The 23,077-nt window shown below is 35.8% G+C and overlaps 1 protein-coding gene and 1 long non-coding RNA gene across 11 annotated transcripts in view; both read left to right on the forward strand.

The window, feature by feature from the left end:
* LOC143653478 (uncharacterized) overlaps positions 1–14,333 on the forward strand; it is a 50,443-nt gene extending 36,110 nt beyond the window's left edge. The window contains exon 3 of the long non-coding RNA XR_013161312.1: positions 14,091–14,333. This is a non-coding gene — a long non-coding RNA (uncharacterized LOC143653478). The remainder of the gene's footprint in view (positions 1–14,090) is intronic.
* An 8-nt stretch (positions 14,334–14,341) lies between these two features.
* LOC143653459 (zinc finger protein 33A-like) overlaps positions 14,342–23,077 on the forward strand; it is a 122,252-nt gene continuing 113,516 nt past the window's right edge. For 5 of the 10 annotated variants that reach the window (XR_013161298.1, XR_013161292.1, XR_013161293.1 and 2 more), the window contains exon 1: positions 14,511–15,720. Coding sequence is in view for 1 of the 10 variants with exons in the window: in XM_077124485.1 (XP_076980600.1) it covers positions 15,706–15,720 (15 nt within the window). In the remaining 9 variants the exon portion in view is untranslated. Of the gene's footprint in view, positions 14,457–14,510; positions 15,721–17,767; positions 17,876–23,077 lie in introns of those variants that run through there. The other 5 variants (XR_013161299.1, XR_013161300.1, XR_013161295.1 and 2 more) reach the window with 5 other exon arrangements.

Below are 23,077 nucleotides of genomic sequence, written 5' to 3' on the forward strand. Positions count from 1 at the left end.
ACACATATTCCCTTGATTTCTGTCTACATAAATTGGAAAACTCATGTAGTTCTTTTGGAGTCTAGCATATCTCCTCATGGGTCACACTTTGTACCTCACCTTTTGGGACCTGTTGGAACTTTAGTCTAATTTTAGGTCTTAAAGTTTAGACAGGTGGTTGGGGTGGGTAATGAAAAGAATTAGAAATGGCTCTCTCAAGCCAATTACCTCAGGGAATTCTGCTGCAGCTTCATCTGGAGAAACAGGATTATTTACTCCATAGAGAGGAGGGGTGTGGTTACAGGTTTAGCAGGCATTGAAGGGTTAATCTCATTAGGTGAAGGTTGGGTGGCAGACTCCTCTGGGAGGGCTGGAGGCTGCATAGCTGTTTTCTCAAGGTAGACTTGAGATGGAGTCGTTGTTTCCTCAGGACAGACTTTTGCAGGTCTATCTAGCAAAGACTCAGCAGAACCCAGTGTTTCCATGTCCCAACTGCCATCATTATTAACCCAAATGTCCCCATCCCAAGCTTCAGGATCCCATTTTTTGCCAATCAAAGCCCTTACGTTAACAGGAGACACCCTGCAAGGTTGAGAATTTAGTTTACATTGTAAACGTGTAACTCACACCATGAGACTCTGGGTCTGATTTTCAGAGATCTCAAGTCTGCAACCACAGAAAATAGATTTTCTTTCAGGGCACATATAGAAACTATTACTTCTCTCATACAGCATTTAAGTTGCAAATTTGAAGCCTTCAGCCTGTCCCTTTATATAACTATATCCAGCTTATCTAAGAACAACCGGACCGGCCAACTGATTATACCTCTTAACTCCACAAAACTCTGTTAAAATGTCAAAAACATTGTCACCCAGATCTTTGCCTCATGTAAGAGTATGATTAGGAGAATCAAATGGTGATATTTTTCATATCTTCATTGGCAACCGATGCCATGGACGGTCAGTGTCAACCTGATCATTGGAAATAGAATCATTAGTACCTTTGAATCTAATCACAGTAGAAAACCAATTGTAAAAAAACCACACTTTTAAGATTCTGTCTCTCAAGAACCACTCCTGGTACCAAGCTTTATTATTTAAGGTTCTCTAGAGAAACAGAACCAATAGGAAATATCTGTAAATATGAGATTTATAAAAGTGTCTCACCCAATTGTGGGGATGCAAGAGTCTAAAATCCCTAGGGTAGGCTGCAAAGCTGGCAGCTCCAATGAAGGTCCTTGATGAACTCCACAGGAGAGTCTGGATAGCTGAAGAAGTGAAAATTCTCTCTCCTCCCTTAAAAGTCTACAACCGTATTGGATTTATGCTTAGCTGAAGACACACAATTATTTGATTGTTGATGTGATCAGCCACAGATGCAATCATCTGTCTTATTATTTAGTAAACAGTTTTCTGGCTGCAATAATGGTTAGGTCAATGCTTGCCTGGTCAGACAACTGGGTGCCATCATCTAGCCAAGTTTTCACCTGAACCTAACCATCACAGTCACTTTACCTCATCTTTGTAGTCCTCCTAGAAAAAACCCTCATACCCCAGTCTAATCATGGGAAATACCCAGTGGGGTGGGGTGGGGGTGGAGTAACAGTCAACAAAATTCTTGACAAGTACTCCTGAAAAGGAAAGTCTGAGAAACTATGGTAACCAAAAGGAGCCAAAGGAGACATGACATCTAAATGTAATATGGGGCCACAGTGGTTCAGCAGGCAGAGTTCTTGTCTGCCATGCCAGAGAGCAGGGTTTGTTTCCCGGTGCCTACCCATGTAAAAAAATAAATAAATAAAATAAATGTAATATGATATTCTGAAGGGATACTGGGACAGTAAAAACTAAAACTAGAGAAATCTGGGCAAATATTAGATTGTAGTTAATAATGTATCGGTACTGGTTCATTAATTCTCAAAAAGTGAACCATACTGATGTAAGGTAGTAATAAAACAGAAAATTGTGTCTGGGCTAGTTGGGAAATGTCTTTATGATCTTTGAAATTTTTCATAAATCTGAAACTCTCTTACTATAAATTATATTAAATAACATCATCATATTTTTAATACATTTTATTTGTATAGTTAGTACTACTAGTAATTACTATTAATGCCCAAAGTTAACTAGTCCGACTGGCCTTTGTAATAATAGTATTATGACAGAGAAGTAAAAAATCCAGAATATGTAATTTCAAATAAATGCCTGTTTCACAAATTATATGTTAATACATGTGTATATAATTATTTATTATATTTTATATTATTATAGAGATTTTTTTTTTCTTCGGTATGGGCAGGGTCCGGGAATTGAACCTGGGTATCTGGCATGGCAAGTAAGAATTCTGCCACTGAGCCACACTTGCACTACCCTGGGGTTGTTTTGGTCGTAGTTCTGAAATGGTTGTGTCCTGGGTTTGCTCTCTAAAAGCTTGTTACCACAGACCAGGGGCATGATTCGGATTCCAGATTTAACAATATTGCTGAACATTTTCAAAAGCCTGTTTTTTTTTTTAATTCTAATAATGAGTTGGTTCATTGTGACTGACTCAAAGAACCCCTGCTTTTATTTTGCTTCCATTCTTATTTTAAAAATTGAGGTATTACTAACATAACATGAAATTAACCATTTAAAAGTGAGCGATTCGCCTGTACCTAGTTCTAAAGCATTTTCATCACCCCACCTCTTATCTATTAAAGAGTCACTCCACGTAACTCCCTTCCCCAGCCCCTTGCAACCACTAATCTGCTTTCTCTCCATGGATTTACCCATTCTGAATGATTCACATGCATGGAACCAAACAACATGTGACTTTATGTGTTTTCCTTTTTTAATTTAGTATTCTGTTTTCTAGGTTCATCCATGTTATATCCATACTTATTATTTAGTAGTAATAGGATAGAATGAAATATTTGCAACTCAAAAACAAGTATTCCAAAACTAGAAGAATAGAAACAGAATTGTAACCACAAAGACTAAATTTCTGAGCATGAACTGTTCTAAATAGAAGTGTTTAGGAATATTCAAACTCATAATTTCATAGATGATGTTTTTCAGAAATTGAGAGAATAAATAACCCAAAAATGTCAGAATATTTTGACAGTGATTTTAGATATTATATTTTGTGTCAGAAGTAAGTTACTCTTTAGAGTGTCAAAAGGAATTGCTCAAAGGCCAAAACCTGGAATGTTTCCCAATTTGATTGAACAATTAAGTTATTATAATGCCGACATATTTAAACTTGTAGATAAAATTAAAAAGTGATCCATGCCTTATTTGTGGATTAAAATCAAAAGAAATATATGGTGCTACTTAGAAATCATGCTGATTAGCCCTCAAATACAAATGAAGCAAAAGTAGCCCATTAGGAACAAAAATCTTAGATTACAAGTTATGTGCATATTAACAATGCTGCCATAATAATAAAGAATTATTGACTTCATTGAAATTATGCTTAAAAATGAATATGGCCTACCTCAGGAAATTATTAGTAAATTGGGTAAAGACTACATTGACATAAAAATTCTTGTGGCCAGAAATATGATAAAGGAGCAACAATGGAAAGTGTACAAAGGGATGGAAGATTACTCCCCCACCAAACATGATTATTCCAAATTTATGCCTTGCTCAGCTCATAACTGTATTATTTATTTTTGGGGGGTGTGCATGGTCTGGAAATCAAACCTGGTATCCCACATGAAAGGTGGGCATTCTAACCACTGATCTACCTGTGCACCCCCATAACTGTATTTTTTTATTAATTAAAAAAATTAACAACAAACAAAAATATTAACATATCATTCCATTCTACATATATAATCAGTAATTCTTAATATCATCATATAGTTGCATATTCATCATTTCTTAGAACATTTGTGTCGATTTACAAAAAGAAATAAAAAGACAACAGAAAAAGAAATAAAATGATAACAAAAAAACCCATAACTGTATTTTAATATGGAAATTTCTGCTTCTATGATTTCAAATATGATAACACTTTTAAATGTTGAACAATGAATATAGACTTTTCTTGTGAATTCAATGCGTTGGAATATTCTCCCATCTGTTCTAAAAGCTACCTTAAGCACATGTAAGAATATTTAATGGCCATTAGGATTGAATGCAATCAGTCATTTCCCATGAAAATTAACATTTAGCAAGCACCATTCTATATCTATTTATCTATCATCAAGAGAGGAAATACACCATGATGAAATCAGAAGGATCTTGGTGAAAAGAAGATGACAAATTATATGTAACTTATCAAGGAATGACATTTTGAACCAAGTAGAAATGGTTATTAAAGCTCTCCAATGAAAAAATCCTGACAATATATAGTAACTTTGAAAGCATTTAGAGGAATGTGAAATTAACAAGATATAGGAATAGTTTAATGAATTCATAAGTAAACAATAAAGGGAAAAAGTAGGTAATGCTTAATCAATGAATTAAAAAAATCAATCTGCATGGGAAGGAGGCACATAAAAAATGAGGAGCATACAGAAAATCTAATTTTACCTTCAAAATTGAGATATATAAAATTAAAATGTCTTCACAAAAAGAAAAGCCCAGGACCAAATGGCTTCACATGTGAATTCTACCAAACATTCCAGAAAGAATTAGTACCAATCCTGTTCAAATTCTTCAGAAAAATTGAAGTGGAGGGAAAGTTACCTAATTCCTTCTATGAAGCCAACATCACCCTCATACCAAAGCCAGACAAATATATTACAAAAAAAGAAAACTACAGACCAATCTCTCTAATGAATATAGATGCAGAAATCCGCAACAAATCCTAGCAAAATGAATCCAGCAACACATTAAAAGAATTATACATCATGACCAAGTAGGATTCATCCCAGGTATGCAAGGATGGTTCAACATAAGAAAATCAATTAATGTAATACACCATATCAACAAATCAAAGCAGAAAAACCACATGATCATCTCGATTGATGCAGAAGAGGCATTTGACAAAATTCAACATCCTATCCTGTTGAAAACACTTCAAAGGATAGGAATACAAAGGAACTTCCTTAAAATGATAAAGGGAATATATGAAAAACCCGCAGCTAATATCATCCTCAATGGGGAAAAACTGAAAACTTTTCCCCTAAGGTCAGGATCAAGACAAGGACGTCCACTATTACCACTGTTATTCAACATTGTGTTAGAGTTCTAGCCAGAGCAATTAGACAAGAAAAAGAAATACAAGGCATCAAAATTGGAAAGGAAGAAATAAAACTCTCACTGTTTGCAGATGATATGATACTATATCTCGAAAACCCTGAAGAATCCACAGCAAAACTACTAGAGCTAATAAACGAGTACAGCAAAGTGGCAGGTTACAAGATCAACACTAAAAAATCTGTAGTGTTTCTATACACTAGTAATGAACAATTTGAGGGGGAAATCAAGAAACGAATTCCATTTACAATTGCAACCAAAAGAATAAAATATTTAGGAATAAATTTAACTAAAGAGACAAAAGACCTATAAAAGAAAACTACAAGAAATTATTAAAAGAAATCGCGGAAGACCTAAATAGATGGAAGGGCATACTGTGTTCATGGATTGGAAGACAAAATATAGTTAAGATGTCAATTCTACTTAAATTGATTTACAGATTCAATGCAATACCAATCAAAATCCCAACAACTTACTTTTCAGAAATAGAAACACCAATAAGCAAATTTATCTGGAAGGGCAGGGTACCCTGAATAGCTAAAAGTATCCTGAGGAAAAAAATGAAGTCAGAGGTCTCACGCTCCCTGACTTTAAGGCATATTATGAAGCTACAGTGGTCAAAACAGCATGGTGCTGGCATAAAGATAGATATATTGACCAATGGAGTAGAATAGAGTGTTCAGATATAGACCCTCTCATCTATGGACAATTGATCTTTGATAAGGCAGTCAAGCCAACTCACCTGGAACAGAACAGCCTCATCAATAAATGGTGCCTAGAGAACTGGATATCCACGTACAAAAGAATGAAAGAGGACCCGTATCTCACACCCTATATAAAAGTTAACTCAAAATGGATCAAAGACCTAAACATTAGGTCTAAGACCATAAAACAGTTAGAAGAAAATGTAGGAAAATATCTTATAAATCTTATACTTAGAGGTAGTTTTATAGACCTTACACCTACAGCAAGAACACTGAAGAAAGAAAGAAATAAATGGGAACTCCTCAAAATTAAACACTTTTGTGCACCAAAGAACTTCATCAGAAAGTAAAAAGACAGCCTACACAATGGGAGACAATATTTGGAAATGACATATCAGATAAAGGTCTAGTACCCAGAATTTATAAAGGTATCTACTCAAAGGACATAAGGGCAAAGACACGAACAGACATTTGCACACCAATGTTTATAGCAGCATTATTTACAATTGCAAAGAGATGGAAACAGCCACAATGTCCAACAACAGATGAGTGTCTAAACAAACTGTGGTATATACATACGACAGAATATTATGCAGCTTTAAGACAGAATAAAGTTATGAAGTATGTAACAACATGGATGGAACTTGAGGACATTATGCTGAGTGAGATTAGCCAAAAACAAAAGGACAAATACTGTATGGTCTCACTGATATGAACTGTCATTAGTGAATAAACTTCGAATATTTCGTTGGTATCAGAGACCACCAGGAGATAGAAATAGGGTAAGATACTGGGTAATTGGAGCTGAAGGGATACAGATTGTGCAACAGGACTGAATATAAAAACTCAGAAATGAACAGCACAGTACTACCTAACTGTGATACAACTATGTTAAAACACTGAATGAAGCTGCATATGAAAATGATAGAGGGAGGAGGGCTAGGGGCATAAATGAAATCAGAAAGAAAGATAGATGTTAAAGATTGAGATGGTATAATCTAGGAATGCCTATAGTGTATAATAATAGTGACTAAATGTACAAATTTTAAAAATGTTTTTGTATGAAGAAGAACACAGGAATGTCATTACTGCAGTGTGCTGAAAATAGGTGGTAATTAATATTTTAAAATGTCACCTTATGTGTGAGACTAAAGCAAAAAATGTTTATTTGGTACAAAATTTACATTTTGACTAGTGCATTTCCTAATATAACTTATGTAGCTAGTTTGATTGAACACCTTAAGTACTTGGATACTCAGGTAGGACATGAGGTTTTGTTGGTTTGTCTAGAGTGATGCCCCGATGAATCCGAGAGTGATTTGATCAGTGAGTGGAAAAGTGTTTTCCAAGTTGAATTCTTGATATTCTCACAAGCAGTGTGGACAACCAGAGCTATAGGCTGAGCCCCCAGTCTTGGGGTTTGTTCATATGAAACTTAACCCCACAAAGGATAGGTCAAGTCTACTTAAAATTTAGACCTAAGAATCACCCCCAAGAGAGCCTCTTTTGTTGCTCAGATGTGGCCTCTCTCTCCAGACAACACAACAAGCAATCTCACCACCCTCCCCCTGTCTACGTGGGACATGACTCCCAGGGGTGTGGACCTTTCTGGCAATGTGGGACAGAAATCCTAGAATGAGCTGAGACTCAGCATCAAGGGATTGAGAAAAACCCTAGGAATAGCTGAGACTCAGCATCAAGGGATTGAGAAAACCTTCTCGACCAAAAGAGGGAAGAGTGAAATGAGACAAAGTGGCAATGGCTGAGAGATTCCAAACAGAGACGAGAGGTTATCCTGGAGGTTATCTTACAAATTAAATAGATATCACCTTGTTATTCAAATGTAATGGAGAGGCTGGAGGGTACTGCCTGAAAATGTAGAGCTGTGTTCCAGTAGCCATGTTTCTTGAGGACGATTGAATAATGATATAGCTGTCACAATATGACTTGGTGATTATGAAAACCTGTGTCTGATGCTCCTTTTATCTACCTTGTCAAGATGAGTAGAACATATGAAATAAAAAAAAATGTCTTCAAATTTTGAAGTTTTAATAGGGGACATTTATATTCAATAAATGCGTTTAATATACAAAAAACTACCATTGTCATGGTATTAAATAGTCTGACTATGTAAGTTCTGTATTAATTTCATCTTAAAAGGTTTCAAGCAACATGTGATAAATGATATCTTTAAAAATTCACCATTGATGTTTCAATCTTCTAAAACTAATTCACAAATTTTGTTTAATTCAATTATTTTTAAAAAAAATATTTTTATTGATAAATCTTCACACACACATTCCATACATGGTGTACAATAAATGGCTCACAATATTATCACCTAGTTGTGCATTCATCACATGATCATTTTTAGAACATATGCACCACTCCCAGAAGAAGAAATAAAAAGGGAAAAGAAAAAACTCATCCATACCACACTCCTTGTCCCTCAATCTCATTGATACTAGTATCTATCCAATTTATTCTACCCGTTGGCCCCCATTTTATTTATTTATTTATTTTAGCCATATTATTTTTACTTATGTGTCCATGCCCTGGATAAAAGGAGCAACAGACAAAGATTTTCACAATCCCACAATCATGCTGTAAAAGTTATGTCTGTATGCAATTGTCTTCATGAATCGAGACTGGTGGAAAACAGCTCAACAGTTTTAGGTACTCCAAAAACTAAAAAGGATGTCTATATAATGCATAAGAATAACTTCCAGTATAGCCTCTCAACTCTGAAATCTCTCGGCCACTGAAATTTTATTTTGTCTCATATCTCTTTTCCCCCATTTGGTCAAGAAGGCTTTTTCAATTCCTTGATGCCAGGTCCCAGCTCATCCCAAGATTTCTGTCCCACATTGCCAGGTAGATTTACACCCCTGGAAGTCATGTCCCATGGGGTGGGGTGGGGGCTGGGCAGTGAGTTCATCTGCCGAGTTGGCTTAGAGAGAGAGGCCATATCTGAGAAACAAAAGAGGTTCTCTTGGGGTGACTCTTAGGCCTAATTTTAAGTAGGCTTAGCCTATCATTTGCAGAAGCATGTTTCACAGGGGTGAACCCCAAGATGGAGAGATTGACGGCTCGGCCTATTGTTTTGGTTGTCCCCTACTGTTTATGAGAATATCAGAAATTTTCCAAAAGCAGAAGTTGAATATTTCCTCCTTTCTTTCCAGACCACCAAGGGGACCTTGCAAATACTTCTTTGTTCGTGTTCCAAATTATTCTGGGATGTATCGGCACCACACTAATCAGGACAAACCAACAAGATCTCACACCCTATTCAAGATTCCATGTACTTACGGTGTTCAACTAAAGTGACCATAGAAGTTAAATTAGGGAATGCACCACTGAAAGTATAAATTGTGCACTAAATAAATGTCTTTCCCTTTGCTGTCGCACAGAAGTTGAAGTTTTAAAATATGGACCATATCATCCTTTACCCTGCACTCTGATTTACCTTAGTCCTATCCAGATCAGCTTCATTCATGTCTCTACTCAAACTCTCTTTTCAAAGTCAACTTTTTAAACAGTTCCTGTACAGGATACTGCTGAGTTTCATGGCTTCAGAGCTCTAACTCTGAGTCTCAAGTGTCACATAAGTACCTGAGTTAAAACATGGCTTTTAGGGCACATAATCCTTTCAACCACTTGATCTCAGCGTGTGATTCTTTTAATGTGCTGCTGGATTAGATTTGCATACATTGTGTTGAGGATTTTATTGATCTTCAAGAATAATCAACTTTTAAAAAAATTTTTTATTAATTAAAAAAAAAATTACAAGAAACACAAACATTCCCAACACATACACTCAGCAATTCACAATATCATCACATAGTTACATATTCATCATCATGATCATTTCCCAGAACATTTGCATCAATTCAGAAAAAGAAATAAAAAGACAACAGAAAAATAAAACAAAAACAGAAAAAAAATTTTACATACCATACCCCTTACAAGAAGAATCAACTTTTGATAGTGTTGATTCTATTTTTTTTGCTATCAATTTCATTTATTTCTGCTAATTTTTGTTGTTTCTTTCTTACTGATTGTTTTGAGATTAGTCTGTGATCTTTTTCTAGTTAGTCTAGTGTGCAGTTAGCTCTTTGATTTTAGTTGTTTCTTCTGTATTTACTATAAGCATTAATGCTATAAATTTTTCTCTGAGTATTTGCTGCATTCCCTGTTTTAATATGTTGTTTTCTGTTTTCCTTTATCTCAAGATATTTAATAATTTTCCTCATGATTTTTTCTTTGACCCATTGATTATTTGAGTTTTCTCTGCTTGTAACTGATTTACAGCTTCCTTCCTTTGTGTTCAGAGGAGATGCTTTTCTGTAATTTCAATCATTTTTAATTTATTAAGACTTGTATTATGACCCCATATGCGGTCTATTCTGGAGAACAATTCATGTGCTCTTTATTAAATGCATATCCTCCTGTTTTGGGGTGCAATGTTCTGTATATATTTGTTAGGTCTAGTTTATTTATCATATTATTAAATTCTCTGTTTTCTTTTTTAGCTCAGATGCAGCTTCATTCAGTGTTTTAACATGATTACTTTACAATTAGGTATTATTGTGCTGTCCTAAATTCTCTGTTTTCTTATTTGCCTTCCACCTTGATGTTCTGTCTTTTGATTAGCATGATATATTGAAGTTTCTATTATTGTAGTGATGTCTATTTCTCCCTTCAGTTTTGCCAGTGTTTGCCTCCTGTATTTTGGGGCACCATGGTTAGATGCATAAATATTTATGATTGATATTTCTTCTTGGTAGATTGACACATTTATTAACGTATCATGTCATTCTTTGTCTCCTATAACTACTTTTAATTTAAAGCCTATTTTCTGATCTAGTATAGCTACTCCAGCTCTGTTTTGGCTACTCTTTTCATGGATTTTCTTTTGCCATTCTTTCCCTTTCTGCTCTTGGGGTCTAAGGTGAGTCTATTATAAAGAACCTAGGAGAGAGCTGAGTAGAACAATAGGTAAGAGGCTCTCTCTTTTCCCTGGGGGCACTTTTGTGTGCAGCACCCCTCAGTAGCTTGTGTTCCACACTGTGTCTCTGAAGACTAGGGTCCCAATGTGCAGATATGTGTGGGGTGCTAACTCACTGCTGTGTATGACTCTCTGGTTTGCAGGTGCATCATGAGCTCCCCAGGCTGTCCTGCCTCTCTGTGATTCTTTGCATGGGACTGAGTGAAGGGGAGAGTTCTGGACTGTCAAGTTTGGTATATAGATCTCTTTTTTGGTGTTTTCTTTGATTCAGCATTTGTGGAGTCTTTCTCCAGTTTCTATCGCCCTCCAGCATTCTAAGCAAGTGAGATTTGTTTTTTATTAATTTCTGAGGGAAGACTTTTCGAGGGGGTTTCTTAGATCATTTTGTTGATGATCCACACAGTTTTGACTACTGCACCTTTGTAGTAAGTTTCTCACATATTTTAAATTATATTTATGATAATAATGATGTTTTGTCATGTTTGGTCATTTACTTGTTTTTCTTCAACTTTCAGTACTTTTTTTTGTATAAGTAGGTAAATCTTTACAAAAATGTAATCTAGCCTTAAGTTTCTCATGTAATCTGAATTTTTAATTAAAATGTTTTTATAAACAACTATGTAAATTAGTATACCTCTACAATATCACTTTTAATAGTAACATAGTGTTCCATAGTACGGACTGCCTCAAATCACTTTGCTCATACAAACATCAAGGATTTTTGTTTCCCAGTATTTTATTTTATAAACCAATTTATTAGGATCACTGCTGGGAATTTATCTATGTCTCTTAGTACCAAATCCAGCTTTCTCACTGATAGAATACAATATTAGTGCTGGGACTATGTAAACTACATTTCATGTTTGTCCCCTAACTGCCTGTTACATTCTGCTGTAAGATGTCCTACAGGATGTCTGGAGAGGTGGATGGCAGGATAAAGGGCTTCCTTTTCTGTTTGCAAGATATTTTTGTCAGCATCACCTCCAATGGCCATTAATTCTGTTCTCCAGGTTCCTTTAAAGAATGTTAATTGGGATATAATGCACATATTGTAACATTCACCCATGTAATCATTACAGTCATCCAAACTGTGGTTTGAAGTATATCCCCACAGTTGGGCGATCATCACCATTATCCAATTCAAGCCAACATGTTCATAAACTTTTAGCTTCATTTAGCTGTCCCAGATCCAGCCACGTTGCTCCCATTTTGAGTACAGCACGAGCTGAGCAGCAAGCCCCTCAGAGATGTGAATCTAAGAAGTTTATCCCCAACATGGCTTTCGAAGGGCCAGCAGCAACTGGGCAGCACCCACATATGCATGATCCAGACATCACTCCTTCCTCAAATGTCTAATCCTAGCTCTGTCAGGCCATCTTCTGAGCTTCTAGGTTATGATAACCTTAACCTCTTCCTTTTAGTTTCTCAGTCCCAAGCTGGTATCTGCTTTCATCAGTCTTAAGTCAGTGCTCACTTTTTGCGTTTTAGTATTTCAATTATCTGTTTTAACTAATTGCCCACATTAAATTCTAATACTTCAGTGATCTTTCTTTTCCCAAGTGGACCCTGACTGATGTAAATATATTTGTGCGTAAATCAATGAAATGTTATTACTATAAAGTCATATATAGTTATGAAAATGGGACGGCTATATTAAAAGTCCTTTTGAAGTTTGATAAAAAATGAGCCTCTAGAAGTTTATGTGAATTACATTCTCAGTAAAAGTGAATGGGAATGCCACTACCAGAGTTGTATATTACTTTCCTTTAAACTTTTCAACTGTTATATTTCAAAGTATGGTAAAAAATCGCATACTACATTATTTCATTTACATGATATTCTGGAAATGGCAAACCTATAGGCATGTAAAACAGATCAGTGGTTGTGAAAGGTTAGGAGTAGTAAGAATTTTTGTGAATTACTGATTATATTTGGGTTATTTTTTTAATTAATAAAGAAATTAAAAAAAGAGTAGTAAGAATTTGACTTCAAAAGGATAGCATAAAGAAATTTTTTTGGCAGTTATGAAACTATTCTCTATCTTCATTGTGGTAGTGGTTACAAAAGTTTATGCATTTGACAAAACTCATAAAACTGTGCACTGAAAAGAGTGAATTTTAATGTATACACATGGAAAAATAAAGTTTACATTTTAAACCTCAATAAATGGTATGTTAGATGTTTTACGTAAATCTCTGCATTAAAAAAAATTCTCCCAATGGACTTTTTTCATACATTTATTACTCATTTTCCTTTTAATTAAATTATAGGTTAGTGCTTTAGCTGATCTTAAGAGTTCCTTATAAATTAAGTAAAATCGTTTTCTTCAAATAGTAAAACTATTTCTGGTTTATTTCCTTTAATCGTTTTTTTACTGTAAGTTTATTTTTTCTACAATAAAATGTATCAGATATTAAATTTATGGCTATCTTTGGTGTCACAGGTTCTTTACAAATGATCTCTCTATTACTAACTCAGGTGTTTGAAGGTTCCATATCCTCAATGTGAAACATAATTATGTGTAATACAGAAATAGAACGTTATCTTTATTCGAGATTGTTTGGCATGACATGCTGTTTGGAATGTTCCAGTCTTTGCCCCATTGCTTTGAAATGCAACATTTATTATCCTTCATTTTTAAAATATACTCTTAATCATGGCTTTACTTCCAGGAAGCAGCTGCCAATCTATTTTTTTTCCAATCTATTTTAAATAACCAAACGATATTACACTTACTGATATTTCTTAGGTATTGCTCTGCTTTTAAAAAAAATTTCCTGGTTCATTTACCGGTGCCTGCCCACGCGAAAAAAAAAAAAGAAAAAGAAAAAAAGTTTCCTGGCTGTTAATTTTTCATTTATTGCATATGACGTTAATAATATTTTGTAAAGCATTTAATAAAAATCAAACAGAAAACATGCGAAGAGTTGTTGGGGTTTTGTCAAAGAATATCAAGCTTCCTGTCTATGACAGGTGTCTATCTTCATCCGTTTAAATATTTTTGATATCACAGGGGAGAGAATAGGTTCATTTACTTTTTACTTTAGGATTGAGTGTACTTTCTGATATGTCTACAGTTTTGGATTATTGCTTTTGTGATTTTGATAAACTAGCTTTCTCGTCCCCCTTCCCCTCTCCCCGCCCCCCCGAACAGCTGATATTCTTACAGTACTTAAAAGTGAAATTGACATGCAGCTTTCCTTTCCTTGACAGCTCAGTGTCTAAACTGTACATATGCGGCACACAGAGCCCAGCTGTGATCTACGACTTTTGGGGAACCGCTGACGGAACCAGCCTCCAGGCTGCTTGGAGGCACCAGCTCATCTCTCCAAACTCCCAACATGCTAAGGCGGCACCTCCCCGCCAACCCCGAAGGGTTGTTCGCGGAGCCTCGCGGGAAACGTAGTTTTGACATTGGGCGCGGACTCCGCGTGCAGATCTTCTGCGCATGCGTTGGACAATTCGCCTCAGAGCACTTCCGCCTTTTCCTTCTGGGTTTTCCTACATCGACGGGTGGGAGGCGGACAGGGGGCCACCGAGTGTAGGCGGTCTGCGGGGTTCAGCGTAACACGACGGCGGGTGAGCCCCGGAGCGTGGGCGAGGGCCGCGTGTCGCTCCGCGTGCCTTGGGGCGTGGGAGGGAGGCGGCTAGAGCCCGGCGGTGGGGAGGAGGCCGCGTGCCCTGTGGGGCACTGTAAGCACTTGCCGCCACGGCGCGCCTCTGGCAGGAGTAGGGCCCGGAGTCAGATGCACGACCGCTAGGACGCCGGGTCTGCGTGTGCCGATCCCCTGCGCTGTGCTGACGGCGCGCTCCTCCACACCCAGCCCGTAGGGCCGCGGCTAGAAGGTTAATGCGCATGCGTCACATGTGCGCCTAACCTGCTGGGGAGGGGATTGGGCTGAGGGGGGCAGCGCGTCTGTGACGTGTGCGTGCGTGACGTGTGCGTGCGTGTTGTGCGCTTGTAAGGCGCGGTCTGGGAGGAAGGGTCCGGGAGGCACAGCAGATTCAGTTGTCACCTTTCACTTTACAGCCTCTATCTATTTGGTTTTCCATTAGTTCTTTCTGGATTCTGGACTGCTCTGCAATCACGTCCGTCTTGTTATATGCTAGTGTTCCTTCATCCTGACTTATCCTCGCGTTCAGGAAGGGTCAAACGGCTATTTCTGTGTGAAGAGAAAACGAAATCTTGCTCCTGACGGTTAATGGCTTGTTCAGGATTTTAATGTGTTAGTGGCAGAGAAGACAGTAAAAGACAGATATCCTCAAGCCCAGGCCTTTTGAAAATGGCAATTGAGTTCGATAAGAAAATTGACACGTGGGACTTTCTTTAAAGCACTGCTTTTTATGGCTTTCAGTAGAGTGGCAAACCAAAGGATTAGCCCTGTAAGAAAGTTGATTAAAAAGCACATCCTTGAGTATTTTTAAATTCAATTTTGATGAAGAGTTAATATTTCTTCATAAGGTATATTGTTATGTGCTTAAGTCTGTCATTTTAATGTTTTGTGAACATGAAAGGGAGATTTAAACTGTTAAAAATTCCTTAGTAAGCAAATGCTTACGTTTGTCCAGTGAAAAATTTTGTGCCCAAGAGTTACGAGTATATTAGAGTCATAGTAGATGGGTACTTTTCCCATTATTTTCCTGCCTCTTCTCTAGGGACAAAGGGACATTCTCCCACAGGGGACATTTTATTTAATGTTGTGTGTAGCTTTTGACAGCAGGAGAATCTAGGAACTGCGAGACAGGCCAGATCTTTTTTCTTGGCCATTCCTCTTCTAACACATCTGTATTTTTAGAGTTGTCTACATTTTCCCAAGAGCAGCAGAAAATGAACAAATTCCAGGTAAGTTGCTTATGTATTCATTCCTCACTGTATTTTACAGTGAACTTTGTAAGAATTTTGAGTCTGCGTGTTGAGATGGTAAATTAGAAATAGATAAAAATCAAGTTTCAAGAAAATATAGAATAATAGATCAGGAGAAGCCCAAGTTGGCATGTAGATATTCGCTGATCATAGAATCTTCAATTACTAAGTTGAGCTGCAAGTATATCTCTGATGTTCCAATAGCCAGGGCAGAAAGACACTCTGTTTTGCAAGATTTGCATTTATTGTAAGAATAAATTATACTGATTTATCAGAAGATATAAACATGAAGTTATAACAACAACAACAAAAAAACAACAAAGAAAAAAACATGAAGTTACCTTTTTTAGTCCTAACAGAGGGACTCGGTAAGTAATCTTCCAGTGGCAGCCCTGAAATGAATGTAAGCTGTTGCCTCAAATTTCTTCAATGGGAATAAAAGGGTTCAACTTTTTGATGAATTTACTTGATTGTAGAATGAAACCTTGAATGTTTAGAGGAATGAATGGCTTGCAGGGAAAAATTCTATGTATTGGTTTTAACTTAGGCTGTGGATAGAGCTTGCTCAGTAGAAAATTCAAAGTTAAATTTTGGTATGTGTTTTTGAGCGTCGTAATCAAGTTTCACTGTATAAAATAGTGTCTTGGTTCTTCCACTCTAGTTTTCCAAACCTATCCAGGTAAACTTCCTTGAACTCCCTGTGTACCCTACTGAGTGCTCTCCAGGAAATTCTCCTCTGTTTGCTTCTGGTACCACTCTGGTGAAACCTCTTGAAGCTTTCCTTATCTTTCCCCATAGTTCAGTTGCAGATTTTCATCCTTTTTCTGCTAACTGGTCTTCTCATCTTACATGTACATTAAAAAAATATATAGATGGTTGACAGTACTGTATATTATTTTGGAAGCTTTTAAAAAGATATAATGCATACATATTTATGATACACATTTCTTCCCAATTCACCAATAATTTAAGATTTCTCCATATGTAATTTATTAGAATTAATGTTATATAGTAGTCCAATGTATGGTTACACTATATTCTATATACTATATTCTTTTATTGATAAGTATTTCAGTAATTTCCACTTTGGGTAGTGTAAATAATGCTGCCATGAACATCCTTGTCATTCTGACTTTCTGCACATGTACATAGGTGTCTCTAGGCTCTAGAGCAGTGCTCCTCTAAGGAAGGGCCCTTCAGCAGCAGAGCATCATCACCTGGGGATCTCTTTGAAATGCATTTTCTCAGGCCCCATCCCAGATCTACTGGAAGAGAATCTCTGCGAGTGGGGCTTAGGAATTTTGACAGGCTCCCTTGATGCCTGTTATGTTTAAGGATCATTGCTCTATAGTATATATCTATGATTAATATTTTTGGGTAATGAAATATGAGGATCTCAGGTTTTTTTGGTACATCATTATTCATTAAAAGATTACATTCCCTCCCTCCTTGCCAGGCATGGAAATCATTTCCACACTAATAGGTAAAAACTTCACTTGATTTTCATGTGTCTAAATTTATCAGTGAGATTGTGCGACTTTTATAATTATGGCTTTTCAATTTTTTTTTCTTAAGCTGACTTTTGTAAGAATTCCTTTTGTATTTTAAAGTATAGAATCCTTTGTTATAACTATTGCTAATTATCTTGTCCCTTTTGTCTGCATTTAAAAAAAATTTTTTGGCATGGGCTGGCTCTGGAATCAAACTCGGGTTTTCCGCATGGCAGATGAGAATTCTGCCACTCAGCCACCATTGTACCACCCTGCCCATTGTCTTTTTTATTTTGGGTGCATGGTCCGGGAATCAACCTGCCCTTTGTCTTCTAACTTAAAGTTATTCTTTCTGAAAATTTCATATTGTGATAAAACCGCTTTGTATTATCAGCTTTTTTTTTTAGTCTTGTTTAGAAAAATCTTTTCTTATCCCAGGGGTATAATGGAAATTTAAGATATTATGTCTAAAAATATTAAAGTTCCTCTTTATATGTAACACTTTAATTTTATTTTTTTCACCTATAAAAAATAAGCAGCACAATAAAAGCATAACACTTCCTGACCAAAGTCTGATAAAATGGACCTGAGTGGGAATACCTGCCAGTTCTCTTCATTATTCATGCTGCTGGCTGTGGACCAAGGTAGATACATTTTATCACGTTTGCAAAGTATTCATTGAAGCTTATTTTACTGAAGATGAGAGTTTAATTTTTCTCAAATGTCTTCTTAACATTTTATGGGGATGGTGATGTAATTTTTCTCTTTAGATCTATTGCATTATATGTCTACATTTCCAAATACCTAACTTTTGTGTTCTGAAAAAAAGCCCAAAAATGGTCAAAAAATGTTATTCTTTTAATGTTCTGCATAATTCTGTTTAATATTTTCTCCATAAAATTATCTACAGTATTTTCTTAGTTCTATTTTTTATATTCATTCTCATTTGTAAAATATTTAATCTATCTATAGATGCCACTTTTTTTCCTAACAGTTTTTTATTTGTGCCTTCCTTTTTTTTTTTCTGTTTTGAATTAATTTTTTCATGGATCTGCATTTTATTAAAGCCTTTTTAGTGAGTCAATTTTTGGTGTCATTGATCTTTATAATTAAATTTTACTAATGTCTACTTTTATCTTTACTTTTTCCTTCAACTGTTTTTACTTATCAGCTGTTTTTCCTAACCTTTTTTGTTAACATGAGCTCATTAATTTTAAAGCCTTTAGTTGATTCATTTAAGTATATCAGTCTCTCTCTAAATACCACTGTTGCCACAAAACCCAAGTAGTAACATATTGTGCTTTTTTTTCCTAAGTAGCTTGCAATTTTCTTTATGGTGCAATTTTCTTTACCTTGGATAAATTAAAATGTACTTTAATTTTTAATACATCTTATTTCTGTTGGTGTAACAAACTTGTAGAAAAGTGCACAAATGTTAACTATAGAGCTCAGTGAATAATTACAAAGCCAGCACCCATGTTCCTACTATCCAGGTCAAAGCAGAAAATTACCATCACTCCCAAAGCTTCTCTAATGCCCCTAACAATCCCTTTAAAATATGGTGTTTATGGACTAGTATTTTCTGTTTGTTTTTTTGATAAGCTTTCCATTTAAAATAATTTCAAACTTACAGGACAGTTGAGAAAATAATATAAAACCTTTACACAGAGCTCTTAACGTGCTCCCCAACCAGGTACCTGGATCCACCAACTCTAAACATTTCTCCACATGTGCCCTATCATGTGTTCATTCTGTCATTCTGTCTATCCACGTTTCTACCTATCTATTTCTTCATCTAGCCGTCCATGCAACTATGTCTTGATCAGTTGATCAGTCTGTTTTCTAATGATTTGAGAGTAGGTTTTATGCATCATATTCCTTACACACTTAATCCTCCTGTGTACATTTCCTAAGAACAAGTACCTTACATCCAGTTATCAAGTTTAAGAAATTTAATATTGATAGAAAGCTTGCAGTCTATATTCCAATTTTTGTATGGATATATATCCAGTAATGTCCTGTTATATTTTCTCCATTATTAGATCAGTCAATATCATGTATTGTATTTAGTTATTTTCTTTTTAGTTTTTCTCTTTCTCTTTTCAATTGTGAAACCTTATATACAACATGAACTTTCCCATCTGAAAGAGTCCTAAGCATACAGATCAGTGGATTAATGACGTTCACAGTGTTGTGCTACCCTCACTGTTACCAGAATTTTCTCATCACTTCAAACAGACACCCTGCTGCACTCATTATGCATTATCTCCTCATTCTCACTACCCCGTCTCAGCCCACCCCATCCATATTAACCTGTACTTTACTTTCCGATTCTGTGAATTTATGTAATTAGCTGTTTCATGCAAGTGGAATCAAGTAATATCTGTCCCTTTGTGTCTGACTTACTTCACTCAATATGGTATCTTTAAGGTTCATCCATGTTGTAGGATGTAACAGAAATTCATTCCTCTTAGGACTGAAGAATATTCCATTGTATGTATATGCCATGTTTCCTTTATTCATTTATCTGCTAATGGACATTTGTATTTCTTCTGTCTTTGGCAATTGTGAATAATGCTGTTATGAACAATGGTGTACAAATACCTCTCTGACTGCCTGCTTTCAGTTCTTTTGGATATATATCTAGAAGTCAGATTGCCAGGTCATATGGTAGTTCTATGTTTAACTTTCTGAGGAACTGCCAAACTGTTTTTTACACTGCACTATTTTACATCCCTGTCAGTGATGCATATTGTTTCCTATTCCTCCATGTTTCTTCCCATTTTAAAAATAATAACAACTCTAGTGGGTATGAGGTAATATTGTGGCTTTGATTTGCATTTCTCCAATGGCTTATGATGTTAAGCATCTTTTCTTGTGCTTTTTGGGCATTTGTATATCTTTTGAGAAATGTCTGTTTGAGTCCTTTGCCCATTTTTAAATTGAGCTGTCATTTTGATGTTGAGTTGTAGGAATTCTTTATATATTCTGGCCTTTTTCAAATATACACTTTCAAATATTTTGTCCCTTTGTGCAGGTTGTCTTTTCACTTTCTTGTTAAAGTCTTTTGATGTGCAAAAAGTTTTAAATTTTGATGGGCTTCAATTTATATTTTTCTTTTATTCCTCCTGCTTCTGATGTTGTCCTGAAGATATTCCGTTTTCTTCTGTTTTATGGCTTTAGTTCTTATATTTACATTATTGATCCATTTTGAGTTTATTTTTATATATGATGAGAGGAAGGGGGTCTAGTTCATTCCTTTACATGCGGCTATCTATTTCTCAGCAGCACCATTTGTTGAAGAGACTATTCTTTCCTCATTGATTGAACTTGGAACCCTTGCTAAAATCAGTTGGCCATAGATGTATGAATTTAATTTTGCACTCTTATTTCTATTCTTTTATTGTATAGGTGTGTCCTTCAGCTAGTAACGCACTGTTTTTGTTACTGTAGCTTGCTTGGTTTTATTGGAAAGTATATTGGAATTTTCCAGTTTTGTTCTTTTTCAAGATGTTTTTGGTTGAAGTCCTGTGCACTTCCATATAAATCTTAGCTTTTCTATCTGTGAATAAGGTTGTTGGAGTTTTGATTGGCATTGCATTATATCTATAAATCCCTTTGGAGGTTATCTTTTTTCATTTTTGAGAATGAATAATTTCTTCTTTATTAGAAAAGTTAAGCATTTGCAGAAAAATTATGCATAAAATATAGGATTCCCATAAACCACCTCATCACTGACACCTTGAGTCAGTGTGGAACATGTGTCACATATAATCGCACCTTTTAAAATTGTGCTATTAATTAAAGTTCATTGTTTAATTTAGGTTTTATTGTGTAGTATAGTTCCATGGATTTTAAATTTTTATCCTTTTACCAAATATATAATCTAACATTTCCCCCTTTAATCACGTTTATGTATATTTCAGTGCTGTTAATAATTTCACAGTGTTGTACTACCATCACCACCATCCATTACCAAATATTTCCAACTTTCCAAATAGGAGCCCTGCATATTTTAAGGATTGACTACCTACCTGCCCCACGCCCTTCTTATATTCTAGATTCTGACACTGTGGGTTTTCTTATTCTAGTTGTTTTAATTCATTGAGATCATATAATATTTGTCCTTTTTGTTCTGGCTAATTTCATGCAACGTGATGTCTTTAAGATTCATCTGTGTTGTTGCATTTATCCGGACTTCAGTCCTTTTTATGGCTGAATAATAATCCTTTGTATGTATATACTACATTTTTAAATTTTTTTACTCTTTTTTTTTTTGGACAATCATTTTATTTTATTTTTTTCGATTTTTTAAAACTTTTTTTTATTGCATAGTATAACATATATATACACACACACAAAGCAAAGAAATGAAAAAGCAGTAGTTTTCAAAGCACTCTTCAAAAAGTGCTAGATAGATCCCAGAGTTTGTCATGGGCTACCATATAGTCCTCTCATATTTTTCCTTCTAGCTGCTCCAGAATATAGAAGGCTAGAGGGCTTAAATACTTTTTTATCCTCACAATCGACCTTTTTTTCCATCTTTTTTTGTTGTTGTTGTTAACAATAACATATATACAAAAAAGTTATAAATTTCCAAGCACAGCACCACAATTAGTTGTAGAATGTATTTCAGACTTTGACATGGGTTACAGTTTCACAATTTTAGGTTTTTACTTCTACCTGCTGTAAAATACTGGAGACTAAGAGATATCAATTTAATGATTCAGCATTCGTATTCATTTGTTAAGTCCTTTCTTCTGTGTATAATTCCACCATCACCTTTGATCTTTCCATACCTCTCATTGGGATTGTTTGGGCTATGGCAGTTATAAATTTTTGATATTGGAAGGGTCTGTCACTAATATGGGGTAGGGAGATGGAGCTATCTTATGTTCTGGAGAGGCTGGGCTAGGTTTTCAGGTCTTATCTGGACCAGGGACCCATCTGGAGGTTGTAGGTTTCTGGAAAGTTACTCTAGTGCCTGGAACCCTTGTGGAATCTTATATATTGACCTAGGTGTTCGCTAGGATTTGCTGGAATTGTCCTGGTTGGAAGTTGGCAGGTTATGTTAGGTAGCAAAGTCTAACTGAAGCTTGTTTAAGAGCAACCTCTAGAATAGCCTCTTGACTCTATTTGAACTCACTCTGCCACTGATACTTTGTTAGTAACACTTCTTTACCCCTTTTGGTCAGGATGAAATTTTTGATCCCTTGGTGAGAGGTCTGGTTTCATCCTTGGAGTCCTTTCCCACCATCTCCAGGGAGACTTTCACCCTTGATGTCATATCCCATGTTGGGGGGACGGCAATGATTTCACTTGCAGACTTGGCCTTAGAGAGAGTGAGGTCACATCTGAGCAACAAAAGAGATCCTCCAGAAGTAACTCTTAGTCATGCCTATATGTAGTCTAAGCTTCTCTGCTGCCTACATTAGCTTCATAAGAATAAGCCTCATGATCGAGGGCATGGCTTATTGAGTTGGGTGTCCCTAAAGTTTGACACAGTATCGGGGATTCCCTGCCGGTAAGGTTTAATAGTCTGCTCTAAAGCATACAGTCTAGACCCCTATTTTCTTATAAGCATTTTCTAAAGGTGACCATACCATTGTTGTTCTTTTGTTCCTGGCTTATTTTGTCTCACCAGATGCCCCACATGTTGTTTTTATTTTTATTATTATTTTTTTTAATAGTTCTTCTACTCAGTGTAAAATGGTATCTTGTGCTTTAGATTTGCATTCCCTGATGGCTGATGATGTTGAGCATCTTTTCATGTGCTTTCTGGCCATTTGTTTATCTTCTTTGGAGAGATGCTTGTTCACATCTTTTGCCTATTTTTTAATTTGCTT

Source organism: Tamandua tetradactyla, chromosome 13 (assembly GCF_023851605.1).
Source record: "Tamandua tetradactyla isolate mTamTet1 chromosome 13, mTamTet1.pri, whole genome shotgun sequence".
NCBI classification, from domain to species: Eukaryota; Metazoa; Chordata; class Mammalia; order Pilosa; family Myrmecophagidae; genus Tamandua; species Tamandua tetradactyla.